The sequence below is a fragment of the Amblyraja radiata genome, chromosome 3, assembly GCF_010909765.2.
Source record: "Amblyraja radiata isolate CabotCenter1 chromosome 3, sAmbRad1.1.pri, whole genome shotgun sequence".
Lineage (NCBI taxonomy): Eukaryota > Metazoa > Chordata > Chondrichthyes > Rajiformes > Rajidae > Amblyraja > Amblyraja radiata.
This window is the reverse complement of record NC_045958.1, coordinates 39,077,145-39,091,523: the sequence shown is the minus strand read 5'-3', so window position 1 is coordinate 39,091,523 and position 14,379 is coordinate 39,077,145. Positions and strand designations below refer to the sequence as shown.

Genomic DNA, 14,379 nt, shown 5'->3' with positions numbered 1-14,379 from the left:
GCCCGCGGCCGAGCCCCGGATCCAGGTCGCCGCCGCCAGAACGCTGCATCAGCCACCGGTGCACCGTCTCCGCCCCGCACCGGGCCGCCCACACGGCAGCGTCTCAGCCCCGCAGCGGGCTGCCCCCACGGGAGCACCTTCCAGCCGGGAGCCGGTCCGCCCTCATTGGAGTGCCTTCCAGCCGGTAGCCAGGCCACCCACACGGCAGCGTCTCAGCCCCGCACCGGGCTGCTCACACGGGAGCGCCTTCCAGCCGGTAGCCGTGCCGCCCGCACGGGAGTGTCTCAGCCCCGCGCCGTCCGCCCTCACCGGAGCGCCGAGTCGTGCCGCTACCCTGACGTCGCCACAGCTCGAAGACGGCCAGCCTCGCGTTGGTGAGTCCTGGCTGGCTCTACCTCCGGACCCTCGAGGTCGGTCGCAGGTTGGAGGCCGCCAGTGGCCAGTGATTTGTGCTCGAAAATATGCTTTCCTCCGTTAGCAACATTGTGACTTTGTAATTTCAAATCCCACTTGCCTTTCTATTGATTTTCTCATTTTCTAGATCGGCTTTTAAATAGATTATATTGTGAATCTTAGTTTAGTTTAGTTTAGAGATACGGTGCGACTTTGCACCGACCAGCGATCCCCGCACATTAACACGATCCTACACTAGGGCCAATTTTGTAACATTTATGCCAAACCAATTAACCTGCAAACTTGTACGTCTTTGGAGTGTGGGAGGAAACCAAAGTTCTTGGAGAAAATCCACGCGGTCACAGGGAGTACGTACAAACTCCATGCAGACAGCCAGGATCGAACCCGGGTCTGTGGCGCAGTAAGACAGCAACTGTACCGCTACGCAACCGTGCCGCCCTATCACGGCTGTTGTTTTACCAGATCATCATTTACCTGAATGTTTTATGAATTTATGTTACTGCTTTCAAATTAATATCAGCAATTTAATTATTATTTTAGAGGACAGAGTGCGGCTGTTGCTGAACTGAACCTCCTGCAAAAGGCTCACACATTAGAAACCTATGGCGTGGATCCACATCCCTGCAAGGTAATCATGCACAGTTACTGCTTGTATGCAAGTTACCTGCTGTAGATGTCTACTGCTTTCCCTCTATTACACAAAGGTGTATATACGAAAGACAATTATTTTTAAAAGCTACAAATCCTTGGAGTCTGCAAAAATATGGCTTATCAGTCAGTCCCCCGAATGAGAAAGATGGAATAATAATACCCTTAATGAGATGACCCATTTAAATTTTTTGTTGTCTCTTTTCTCATATGTATCTGATCTATTGTATGCAGTAATTCCGCCTTTTATTTGATAGTGAATCAGTATAGCTTTTATTTTAGTAATCATATAGATTGTATATATGACCCAACTCCACCACATTCATGCCAACCTTTTTGCTCAACTACATGAGCCCCAATTGGCCTATTAGGACTATATCCTTCTGTGCCTTACCTATTACTTGTCTAAGTACCTCTTCTTAGCAGTGAATCAACGGGGTACTGATTGGGGATGATCAGCCATGATCACATTGAATGGCGGTGCTGGCTCGAAGGGCCAAATGGCCTACTCCTGCACCTATTGTCTATTGAATGACTCTGACTCCACCTGCACCGGTTGCAGATGCCAACCACTCTCTGGTTATATAAAAACACCCTTCAGATCCCTTTTTTAAACACCTCCCGCACATTTTAAGCCTCTGCTCGCTTGTTTTTAATACTCCTACAAGGGGAAAAAGATTTTGACTACCACATTAATCCCTCTCATAATCTTACATACATATCAGATCACTCCTCAGTCTCCTTGTCTTCAGGAAAAAACATGCCCAGCCTATCCAATCATGGAAGGCTATAATTCAATAATTCTGTCCCCAGTCAGACTATTTCACTTCACAGGATGGAATTCCATATTTTTATAATGCTTTTGATATTGAACTTAAAGACAAATCAGCCAGAAAGTTGGAACACGCTTGAGGAGACACATAGTCTATTTCTCTTGTTCCTTATATGCTTTTGTCATGATAACTGAAAATTAAAGCTGCTGTGATCATCCTGATATCAATACAGTTAAATCATTATTATAACAGGTTGATATTTGTATATATGTTGTGTGTAGATATATATATGTATATTTAATTTGATAATTTAACATGCACCAGTTTGATTTAATGCAAACAACATATCAGATTTGTCTCTAAAGTCCTGATAGTGGATTTTGCAGAGATAGTATTGGTGATTCTCCAGTGGTATGAAGTTCCTTGAAGTGCCTGATGTAGATTGTCCATAACTCAGAAAGTTAGTTAGATCATAAATTCCACCATAACTGGGAGTCCAGGATTTTACTCCACTGTGCAAGGGCACCTGTGATTGAGCCTACTCATGTGTATATTTGCACTGCATGCACGTGTACACGTGTATGGGAGTTCATGTATCATGTTCATGTATCATGCATCATCTCCAACTATCTTGCCATTGGATTCAAGATTTGGTAGCTTGTGCACAACAACTATCCCATGTTAAAATAAGTCACTTACAATCAACTGCTACTCGCACCTGGATCACCAGGATTTTCGTAGACAACAGTGAGGGACTTGATCAATGCTTCAATACTCTGGCCTGGAAATTCAAATGCTCTGACTTTGACATTGGTGCCTAAAGTAACACATGCTGGGCGGAAGCAAGCCAGTTGAAAGAATGAGGTGGAAGCAAGGAACTGAACATGCTAAGTTACAAAAAAAGACACAAAGTGCTGGAATAACTCAGTGGGTCAGACAGCATCTCTGGAGAACACGGATAGGTGAGGTTCCTATTGTCACCTCTCCATGTTCTCCAGAGATACTGCCTGACCCGCTGAGCTATTCCAACATTTTGTGTCTTTTTGAAGAATGAATTGGTGACTACACCACCTTCATGGGATTGGAGTTGCCCAAATGAATGAGCTGATCTGGCATCTCTGTGACATCCTCTCATCTGGAAAATACCCGCAGCTTGCAGCGTAATTGTTGTGGCAATTTTGAAAATCACCTAAAATGTCATCCACGTGTGGCTATCCCATTTGACGCTCTGTCTGAAGCAGGTAGTGTATTTTTATGACCAGTTCATGGTTTCCTGAAGACTTTGTCTGAAAATTGTTTTCTTCGAAGACCTTTGTTTCCTCCTTCTTCATGCTCTAGTTGCTTATCATTTTCTGAAAGCCCATGGCTAATTTCCAAGTCATGCCTTATTCTATCGGGAATGCTCATTAACGAACTTATATCAGTGACCAATTGTTTTGTGTAAAAAACCTTCTATTCAAGACAAAGTGGCATGATATTATTCACTGGTAACCACACAGGAGAAATTAATTGAGCCTATTGGATCTACAGTATAATGCCCCTGACCTCTAGTCCCATTCCATCACTATTTCCCTGAAGTCCTGCCACTTATTTTCTCTCACATTCCCATCAATTCCCATCAATGTACAAAATCATGAGAGGAATAGATCGAGTAGATTCACAGTCTCTTGCCCAGAGTAGGAGAATCGAGGACCAGAAGACATAGGTTCAAGGTGAAGGGGAAAGGGTTTAATAGGAATCTATGAAGAGGTAACTTTTTCACACAAAGGGTGGTGGGTGTATGGAACAAGCTGCCAGCGGTGGTAGTTGAGGCTGGGACCATCCCATCATTTAAGAACCAGTTAGACAGGTACATGGATGGGACAGGTTTGGACCAAGCGTGGGCAGGTGGGGCTAGTGTAGCTGGGACATTCTTGGCCGGTGTGGGCAAGTTGGGCTGAAGGGCCTGTTTCCACGCTGTATCACTATGACTATGATTAATTCCCCTTTGATTCTTCTGCCACTTACCCGAACTCAGAGGTAATTCATAGTAGCTACTTATCCACCAAGGGCGCCAAACGATTGGCAGCCCCGCCAACAGTCTGTTTGTTCTTCGTCTTTTAAAAAATTTTTTAGTGCGTTTTATAACTTTGTGTAAATGTTCTCCGGTTTGTTTTATGTGGGAGGGGGGGGTCGGGGGAATTTTTTTTTCAGCTTCTTCCCGGAGACGTGATATTCCCGGGACGCGTCTCCGGTCGCTTTGCGGCCTATCATCGATGGAGCTGGAGGCCTCCTCGGACTGACCTTGGGCCCCACGTAATATCGGAGCCGATCCCTTGCCTAAGATCGCTCCAACCGTGGCCTGCGGACATACCATCAAGAGCTCGCAGTCTCGGGAGAGGCTAGTCGGGAGCTCCGACGAACACAGAGGCTCGACCAGCCCCAACGCAGGGTTCGATCGCCCGGCGCGGGGGAGCTGACATCTCCCGATGCAGGAGCTGGATGGCCCCAACGCAGAGGGCCCAGCTACGGGAGTGAAGATTGTCCTGTCAATGGAGGGCTCAAGGCTCCCGACCGCGGGAGAGCTAAGGGAAGAGATTGAATTATTTTGCCTTCCATCACAGTGAGGAATGTGGAGTCTCTGTGGTGAATGTTATGTTAAAATGTGTTTTGTGCGTTCTGTTGCTTTTTATTTGTATGACTGACTTGACAAATGAAATTCCTCGTATGTTGCAAAACATACTTGGTTAATAAAGTATTATTGTGATTGTGATTATTGTGAGTAAACTACCAGCACATCTTTGGGACATTGGAGGAGAATAGGGAACCTGGCTGGAAACCTTGTAGTTAATGAATGACCAGAAGTCAGGATCAAGCCTTGGTCTCTGGAGCCGTGAGGCCGCTGTACCAGCTGCACACATGGACTTCAAGGATTTAAAATACGTACAGAAATTTAAAAATCCTTGTGCAATTGTAGCAGCAGCCAGTAGAAAATATCCAACTAACTTCAAAGTAGTTCACGATCCTGTGAAATAGTTCAGGTAAAGGTTCTTCCTTTTGCTGAACAAATATTTAAGTTTTGAGAAGGAGCACTGAACTCCAGTTTAGCAGGTTTAGTTATTTAGTGATACTGATTAATTGGTGTGTTAATCTGCTTATTATGTATACTTCAGTGGATATCGGTATGGCATGCACTGACCTCTTTAGATGTGATGTGGTTCACAAGTTGGCGATATGCAGAGTACTGCCCTGCCGTCTACGTTCAGAAAGTTCATTACAAATTTGCTAATATTGTTGTCCTCATAGTAGAAGCAATTTGGTCGCTTTATTGGTGGATATACTTGACCATTGGAGCTAAATTTGAGGCCATGGGGATTTTAAAACCTACATTTCTAAAAAGTGATAGAAGTTTATTATTTTTTGGGATTGGTGATAGTTTTTCTTTAGCAGTTAGAAATCAGTTCAAATTGTAAAAATACTTTAGTAGATCACCTTAACATATAGGAAATGCTGGGGGAAAAGTAAAGGTTATATTTCATGTTACATGTAAATACAATTGTGGTAAATATAAATAGTAACATTCAAAAGCACAGTATTGTTATGATGCATAAAGATTCTTCTACCTATTAATTTGTATATTGGTTAACATTTTTATGAGTAATCATGAGAAAGAGATGATAAAGAAATGTGATGTGATGCACAATAGATAAATAAATCATAAACCAATTGAAATGTTCTTTTAAATGTTACTGCAAAAAAGTTGTTTCATAGTGAAGACATTTATAAATAATTGATCGTCTATACATAACTAAAACTCTGATCTTGTTATCTTCCGGTTTGGCGGTTTTTCTATTTGCGCAAAAATGGTTCGCGATAGCGCTACGATTTTCGCCAGTTCACTCACCGTTCTCCTGTGCTGCGAGTGCGCCGTTTCATTCTGATCAGTTGAATGTCGCAAAAGTTAGCGAGGTTGAAAAATCTTAAAAACCGCACGTGCACAGATCGATCTCTTCTCCTGCGAATCGGCGCCGCGCGGATTAGTCTCTTCCACTGTCACTCCACGGACGGTCCGCCCCTTCCTGCGCCATCACGTTTTTACTGGAGCTGAGAATGGCCGGCGGAGGTTTCCAAATGAACTTTCGGAGGGACCTGAAGCAGCGCACGCAGCCGCCCAGCCCCAAGCAGCCGGCCAGCCCCAAGCAGCATGCCAGCCCCAAGCAGCCTCCCAGCCCCAAGCAGCCTCCCAGCCCCAAGCAGCCTCCCAGCCCCAAGCAGCCTCCCAGCCCCAAGCAGCCTCCCAGCCCCAAGCAGCCTCCCAGCCCCAAGCAGCCCCCCAGCCCCAAGCAGCCCCCCAGCCCCAAGCAGCCCCCCAGCCCCAAGCAGCCCCCCAGCCCCAAGCAGCCCCCCAGCCCCAAGCAGCCCCCCAGCCCCAAGCAGCCCCCCAGCCCCAAGCAGCCCCCCAGCCCCAAGCAGCCCCCCAGCCCCAAGCAGCCCCCCAGCCCCAAGCAGCCGCCCAGCCCCAAGCAGCCGCCCAGCCCCAAGCAGCCGCCCAGCCCCAAGCAGCCGCCCAGCCCCAAGCAGCCGCCCAGCCCCAAGCAGCCGCCCAGCCCCATGCAGCCGCCCAGCCCCAAGCAGCCGCCCAGCCCCAAGCAGCCGCCCAGCCCCAAGCAGCCCCCCAGCCCCAAGCAGCCCCCCAGCCCCAAGCAGCCCCCCAGCCCCAAGCAGCCCCCCAGCCCCAAGCAGCCCCCCAGCCCCAAGCAGCCGCCCAGCCCCAAGCAGCCCCCCAGCCCCAAGCAGCCGCCCAGCCCCAAGCAGCCGCCCAGCCCCAAGCAGCCGCCCAGCCCCAAGCAGCCGCCCAGCCCCAAGCAGCCCCCCAGCCCCAAGCAGCCCCCCAGCCCCAAGCAGCCGCCCAGCCCCAAGCAGCCGCCCAGCCCCAAGCAGCCCCCCAGCCCCAAGCAGCCCCCCAGCCCCAAGCAGCCGCCCAGCCCCAAGCAGCCGCCCAGCCCCAAGCAGCAGCCCAGCGTCGGAGACCCGACCCAGCCCAACCCGGAGTCAGAGATGTCGCCAAACGGAAAGCGGAAACTCTGATCCTGGCGAAGGAGAACGACCAACGACCAGCGCCTGCTGTGAGTCGCTATTGCACCACCTATTCCAGCCTCTACCCCTCTAGTCCCCCTCACTGGCTCTGCCCCCCTCCCCCGTGATGCCCCCCTCTCCCTCATGGCTCTTCACCCATCTTTTCTCCAAGTTCACTTCCCCCCGCCCACACACCCCTCTCCCCCACACAACCCTCCTGCTCACACACCCCTCCCCCCCACAAGCCCCCCTGCCCACACACACCCAACCACCCACTCACACCCCCCCCATGCACACCACCCCACACCCCCCGCCCCCACAAACCCTGTCCCCCCACACCCCCCCACACACCCATTCCCCCCACACACCCTCTCACACCCCCCCCACAACCCCCCACAACCCCCCCACAACCCCCCCCACAACCCCCCCCACAACCCCCCCCACAACCCCCCACATACCCCCCCCCACATACCCCCCCACACACACCCCGCCACCCGCACCCCCCCACACCCACACACACCCCGCCACTCACACAACCCCCCCCGCCCCCACAACCCCCCGCCCCTACAACCCCCCCACCCCACACCCCTCCCCCCGCTCACACAACCCTCCACCCCCACAACCACTCCGCTCGCACACCCCTTCCTCACACACACATACAATCCCCCCCCGCCCACACACCCCCCCACACACAACCCCAACCGCCCACACACACACCCTCCCCCACACAGCCCCTCCAAGATCCCTCCTCCCCCTCCCAGATCCTTCCACCCCCCTCCCACACCCCTCCCGACCACATACACACCTCCCCCTGCCACCCCACACCCCCCCCCCCACCCGCCACACTCCCCTCCCCCCACATCACCCTCTCCTCCCCTCTACACCTGCCCATCCACACACACACACACACACCTCCTCCCCTAACACCCCACACCCCCTCCCCGCCTCACACCCCACTTCCTTCACCCCCTCCCCTCCTCTCCTCCACACATGAAGAGGAGGGGGAGGGAGAGCTCAGAGATGAGGGGAAATGAGCTGCGTCTGCGCAGTTAGGGGCTATGGGTGAGTGGTGGAAGTTAGGGGCTATGGGTGAGTGATGGAATATTGCATTGGGGGAACAGGTTGCGTTGGGGGAATGGGTGAGTGTTGGAATATTGCGTTGGGGAAAGGGTTGCATTGGGGGATCGGGCCTCCCGTGTGACTGGGATCCAACGGGTCCCACATAGTCTAGTGTTTCCTAAGGTCTACAAATGATCTTGAATTCATTTCCAATTGGCCTTAAATCTGTTTAAAGCTTCTTCAAGTGCTCAGGTTATCAGGTAATTTTGTTTGTACATTTTGCCACTAGGATATGGCATAAGAGTGGGTTACAATACTTCTAATAACATGATGTTGATAAGCATAGTAAAGATATGTGAGATTTTTATTACCGTGTTCTAGTTTATATGAATCGATTGTTTTTTTATTTAATGCTCTCTTGGTCTATTGTTACTGTTTTTCAAAATCAATTTATTTATTTATTCTCGCACTATGCAGAGCAGCATTGGGAGTCAATCATCATAAATAATCCTATCTTCATTTTATTGTTTCTTTTAGGCATTTTTCAGATGTGCAATAGATATCTTACCTCAGCTTTGCTTCCTCTAATAATAACACTTAGTTACCATCAATAAGGATTTACACTACCATTATTAACCTATAAATCTAATTACCATCTGCCATCCTAAACAGAGATTTGTATGTAGACATCAAGATGCTGGTATGCGCTAATAATAAAAATACATGTCACATGGTTGGAAAACATAATTATAACGTTTAACTTTATAGAGGTGCTCAACTGACACATACCATAATTAAAAAAGCACTGATCATAAATATTCCAACTTGTCCAGCCCCTCCTTTTAATTAAAACGTTGGTCCTGGTAACATCCTGGTGAATCTTTTCTGCATCTGCATCCTATCAAGCAGATGGTTAGTTTGCATGAGATTCAGGGTGAGCTAGCTGACTGGATTCAAAATTGGCTTGGTGGTGATAGTCAGAGGGTGATAGTGGAGGGTTGTTTTTCTGATTGGAAACCTGTGACCAGTGGTGTGCGTCAGGAATCTGCATTGGGTCCACTTATTGTTTGTCATCTATATTAACAGTTTGGGTGACTAAAATTAGTGGTATAATGGACAGTGAGAAAGGCTATTGAAGTTTACAAATTGATTCTGGATCAACTGGGCCTGTGGGCCAAGGAATGCCAGATAGAGTTTAATTCAGATAAATGCCAGGTATTGCATTTTGGTAATTTAAACCAGGGCAGGACTTGCATAGTAAATGGTAAGGCCCTTGTGAGTGTTGTACAGCAGAGAGATTTAGTGGTACAATTATGCAGTTCCCTGAAAGCGCATCACAGGTAAACAGGGTGGTAAAGAAGGCATTTGGCTCACTTGTCTTCATCATAAAGAGTGTTAAGTACAGGAATTAAGACATCATACTACAGCTGAACAAGATGTTGGTGAGGTCACATTTGGAGTTTTATGTGCAGTTCTGGTCATCCAGCTATAGGAAGGTTTCATTAAACTGGAATGGATGCAGAAAAGGATGTTACCAGGACTTCAACGTTTGAATTATAAGGAGGGGCTGGACAAGCTGGAACATATTTCCCTGGAGCATAGGAGGCTGAGGGGTGATTTTATAGAGATGCACAAAATGACAAGTGGTGTATATAAGATGAATGATCATATTCTTTTTCCCAGGGTAGAGGTGTCCAGACTAGAGGGTATAGGTTTAAGATGAGAGGGGGAAGATTTTTAATTAAATCTTTCCCCTTTCAGAAATTGCCTCTGAGGACAGATGCAATTTCTTCAAACAGAGGCTGTTGTATATATGGATCGAACTGTCAGAAGAAGCTGTAGGGACTGGTACAATGTTAACATTTAAAAGACATTTACATAGGTAAGTGGATAGGAAAGGTGTAAAGTGATATGGGCCAAATACAGGCGTGGGAGTATCTCAATTATAAAATCTAGTCATCACAGAGGAGATGGGCCAAAGAGCCTGTTTCTGTGCTGTTATCCACTTTGGTGGCAAAAACAGGAAAGCAGACTATTATCTAAATGGTGGCCGATTAGTAAAAGGGGAGATGCAACGAGACCTGGGTGTCATGGTACACCAGTCATTGAAAGGAGGCATGCAGGTGCAGCAGGCAGTGAAGAAAGCGAATGGTATGTTAGCATACATAGCAAAAGGATTTGAGTATAGGAGCAGGGAGGTTCTACTGCAGTTGTACAGGGTCTTGGTGAGACCACACCTGGAGTATTGCGTACAGTTTTGGTCTCCAAATCTGAGGAAGGATATTATTGCCATAGAGGGAGTGCAGAGAAGGTTCACCATACTGATTCCTGGGATGTCAGGACTTTCATATGAAGAAAGACTGGATAGACTCGGCTTGTACTCGCTAGAATTTAGGAGATTGAGGGAGGATCTTATAGAAACTTACAAAATTCTTAAGGGGTTGGACAGGCTAGATGCAGGAAGATTGTTCCCGATGTTGGGGAAGTCCAGAACAAGGGGTCACAGCTTAAGGATAGAGGGGAAATCCTTTAAAACCGAGATGAGAAAAACTTTTTTCACACAGAGAGTGGTGAATCTGTGGAATTCTCTGCCACAGAAGGTAGTTGAGGCCAGTTCATTGGCTATATTTAAGAGGGAGTTAGATGTGGCCCTTGTGGCTAAAGGGATCAGGGGGTATGGAGAGAAGGCAGGTACAGGATACTGAGTTGGATGATCAGCCATGATCATATTGAATGGCGGTGCAGGCTCGAAGGGCCGAATGGCCTACTCCTGCACCTAATTTCTATGTTTCTATGACTTTGACTCCTCATTACTTCCACCATTGGTGCACAGTAGCTAAAGTGTGACCATACACAAATTGTACTACATTTACTCACCTAGGTTACTCCAATACGTTTGAAGAATTATGAAGACTTCATCAGACAGTTCAATACTGTCTTTGCGCATTTTGGATTGACAACTAATTCTAAATAATCATTCTTTTGGTTTGTCTAGATTTTGTTTTCATTAAATCACACTCACTGCTGTTATTTTTCCGCCATTGTACCATTTATATGAAACATCTCTGAGTCGATCCTAAGGATTACTAAACTTAACCTAAATCATCTTCATGACATTTTGTAATACATTTTACATCTCTAAATCCATTCACCCCAACGTGAATTAAATTCCAGAAAAAGTAACTAAAGATGTTTAATTAGTAATTAACCTGTTCACTTAGAATCATCAAATACAGTACGATCTAAAACAAAATGTAATTCTCCCTTCCATAACTCGTTTTCCCTTTGCTCCTAAACCCAGCCAGTGTATTCGTGCAAACAGGCCGCCGTAACTTCTCCAGAAGTGCGGCGGAGAGGGAGCAGCTTCGAGGAAATTCCCAGCCAATTTTTCCAGAACTCTGTAAGTTATTCTTTAAATTTTAGGTTGCACATTTTATCAAATATGCATCAGCTTTGCAGTATATACAAGTTCTGGTCATTATTTCCCATTAACTGGCACATCCAGTTCACCCCTATCTAGATTGTGGAACAGCTGTGACCTGCTTACTTCATTAATCTCTGAATATTTGAATAATTCTTCATTCTTTAGCCTGACTGCCATCAATCCCATTGACCTAGGTTTGAGTGACCCTTTACACTATAAATGGATCGATTGTAATTATGTATTGTCTTTCTGCTGACCGGTTAGCACGCGACAGAAAGTTTATCACTGTACCTTGGTACATGTGACAATAAACAAAACTGAAACTGAACTGAAACCTCAGACAAAGATACGGAATTTATGTCCTGGAAATTAATAAACATTTTTGTTTAGTTTAGAGACACAGCATAGAAACAGGCACTTTGGCCCACCAAGTCCACGCTGACTATTGATCACTCATTCATACTAGCTTTATGTTATCCAATTTTCTCATCTACTCTACACACTGGGAGAAATTTTACAAGGCCAATTAACCTACAAACCTGCATGTCTTTGGGATATGGGAGGAAACCGGAGCACCCTGAAGGACTACAAGAAGGATGTGCAAACCACACAGACAGCATCCGAGGTCAGGATCGAACCTGGGTCTCTGGTGCTATGAGACAGCAGATCAGCCAGCTTTTGAAACTCAACAAACCAGTTCCAGACTCTATAACCAGGGGAATTAACTTTTAAATATTCACCCTGCCAAAGATAAGAACAGTATTTTGTATTAATGGGATGACCTGTCCTTTCAAGCTCCAGATAACAACAGATAACCCCCCCCCATCATCCCCAAAACAAAGCTGGATGACATTCAATCCCCTTTTCTATGTCATTGACATGGAATGTAATCAGTTGAAGTTTTAGCACTGCTCCTTGCAGCAGTCCTACCAACCCAAAAGTGACCCATTTATTGGGTCAATAAATGGTGGATGTTTATGTTAAATTCTATTGTGTATTGTGTTTTTTTATTGTATGGCTGCATGGTAACTCAATTTTCACTGTACCTTAATTGGTGCATGTGACAATAAATGTGAACTTGAACTTGAACTAAACCTCAGTTTTTGTTGACCAATCCATGGTCCTTGGATAATAATATTGCATAATAATATTTTGGTGTCACATTAAATGCCTTGTATAAGAATATATATACCATCTACATAACTAGTTACAACTTCAGCAATCTCTCAAGGATTTGACAAATTGTTTCTTTCACTAAACTGTTATCATTATTTTCTTATTATGTTATAAGTAGCCAGATTCAAGAATCCTAATAAATGTTCAAACATTTGCCTGTTTTTTCACTCTCCTTTCTTGAACATTTCTCTTACATTTGTAATTTTTCAATCCACATAGACCATTCTGTAACATAAGAAATATGGTAGTTCAAAACATGATGATCCCCAAAGTTCCCTCTTTGAAATCTGGGATGTTAGGCCATCTGATCCAAGGGCTTATCAGTTTCTATCCTCACTACATTCCCTTGTACATTTTATCAAATTGTTTCAAGTATGATTCTTGTACTTTCTATTGTGAAGTTAGAAAGCCACAATTACAAAATATCGTGGAAATTGTTCGAGTTGCCTCAATGGTTCATTTGATTATGGTGTAGAAATACTAACTCCAGTGAGAGTTAAAAATCATCCACGTCACCATCAGTAATAACTTTAGCAATTAGAATACTGCTTCTGAAAATCAAATAACCTTTTGACCCCATAGGCGGAAAATTAACATAACTTGTAGGCGAACAGGCTTGATCCCTTTTTTCCTGCTCAAATGCGTCTTCAGCAAAGCTCCTGGTATTTTGGCCTACAAATGTGATCTGTAGGTGATACCAGAATTATCTGAGGTGGGAACAGCCCAATAAGTCTTTGTTAGGCTTTCATTTTAAAAATGACTTATAAATACACTAAACATAATCGAGTTTGGAATACAACATTAAAGTCAAGGTAAATGATGACACCCAAAGAGCTACATCTGAGCAAAATGAATTACTTCATCAGAGGAGGGGGAGATAAAATGGGCTTTTACATTTTTTTTGGAGCTACTGATATGCTTACACTCATTCTTTAAAATAAAATCTTAAGACAATTTTGATAGGTCCTGATAAATTGATAATTGTAAATGAGCACTATAATCGGAACTAAAGACAATCGAGCAAATGGGAAGTAATGTTCAAAGGGAGAGAAACTCAGTATGAGAGAAGCTAGAATTATAGGGAGGAGTAAGCTAAATATCAGAGGAAATCTAAAACAGAGTAATTTTCCTATTTCTTCGTTGTCTGTGGATAAATTAAAAGAAAGTCATCATCTTATTTGGTCATTTAGGTCATCCTATTTGGTCATTTAGGTCACATAGGACACCATTCAAACAGTAATTCAGCCAATTGTTCTGTGTTGGAGTCTATGCCCCACACAACTCATTCAAATTTCTTCCTACCAAATTTAATCTACTCTCTGAAATCATTTGTATTCCTCTCTCACACATGTACTTCTCCAATTTATTTTGAGAAACATTTATACTATTCATCTCAAATACACAATGGGAAGCAAAATTGGGTACTTATAGGCTTTATTAGTGACTATATTATGTTTATAGTTCTTAGTTTTGGGCTTCGCCAGAAGTCAAAACATTCTGCTGGATTGTGGTGCAGTTGGTCAGAGCCTCAAACTGCAGGATATCCAGAGCTGTGCAGGTTTCTGTGGTTGCACAACATCCTTCCATCTGTGCTGCAACAGTTGTCCAGAAGGCAGGATGTCAAGGTAACAGGTGGTTGAATCTAAACTTTCACCCACATAATGCAGAAGGTCTAGAATTATCTGATAATCAAAGACATTTACAAACAGTTGGAAAAATAATAACGAAAGTAAAATGTTGAAATCATCTTCAACTTAAATTAAACGTAATCTTCAATGTAAATTAATTACAAACATTGATATTAATTAAAATAAAGTGTTAAAAAAAAGC

The 14,379-nt window shown here is 45.2% G+C and overlaps 1 protein-coding gene across 2 annotated transcripts in view; it reads left to right on the top strand.

Moving 5' to 3' along the window:
* The window catches only part of frmd3 (FERM domain containing 3), a 162,304-nt gene that overhangs the window by 82,528 nt on the left and 65,397 nt on the right, over window positions 1-14,379 (top strand). The window contains exons 7-8 of one of the 2 annotated variants that reach the window (XM_033017625.1): window positions 955-1,042; window positions 11,251-11,349. In XM_033017625.1, the coding sequence (XP_032873516.1) occupies window positions 955-1,042; window positions 11,251-11,349 (187 nt within the window). The remainder of the gene's footprint in view (window positions 1-954; window positions 1,043-11,250; window positions 11,350-14,379) is intronic. The other variant, XM_033017626.1, reaches the window with a different exon arrangement.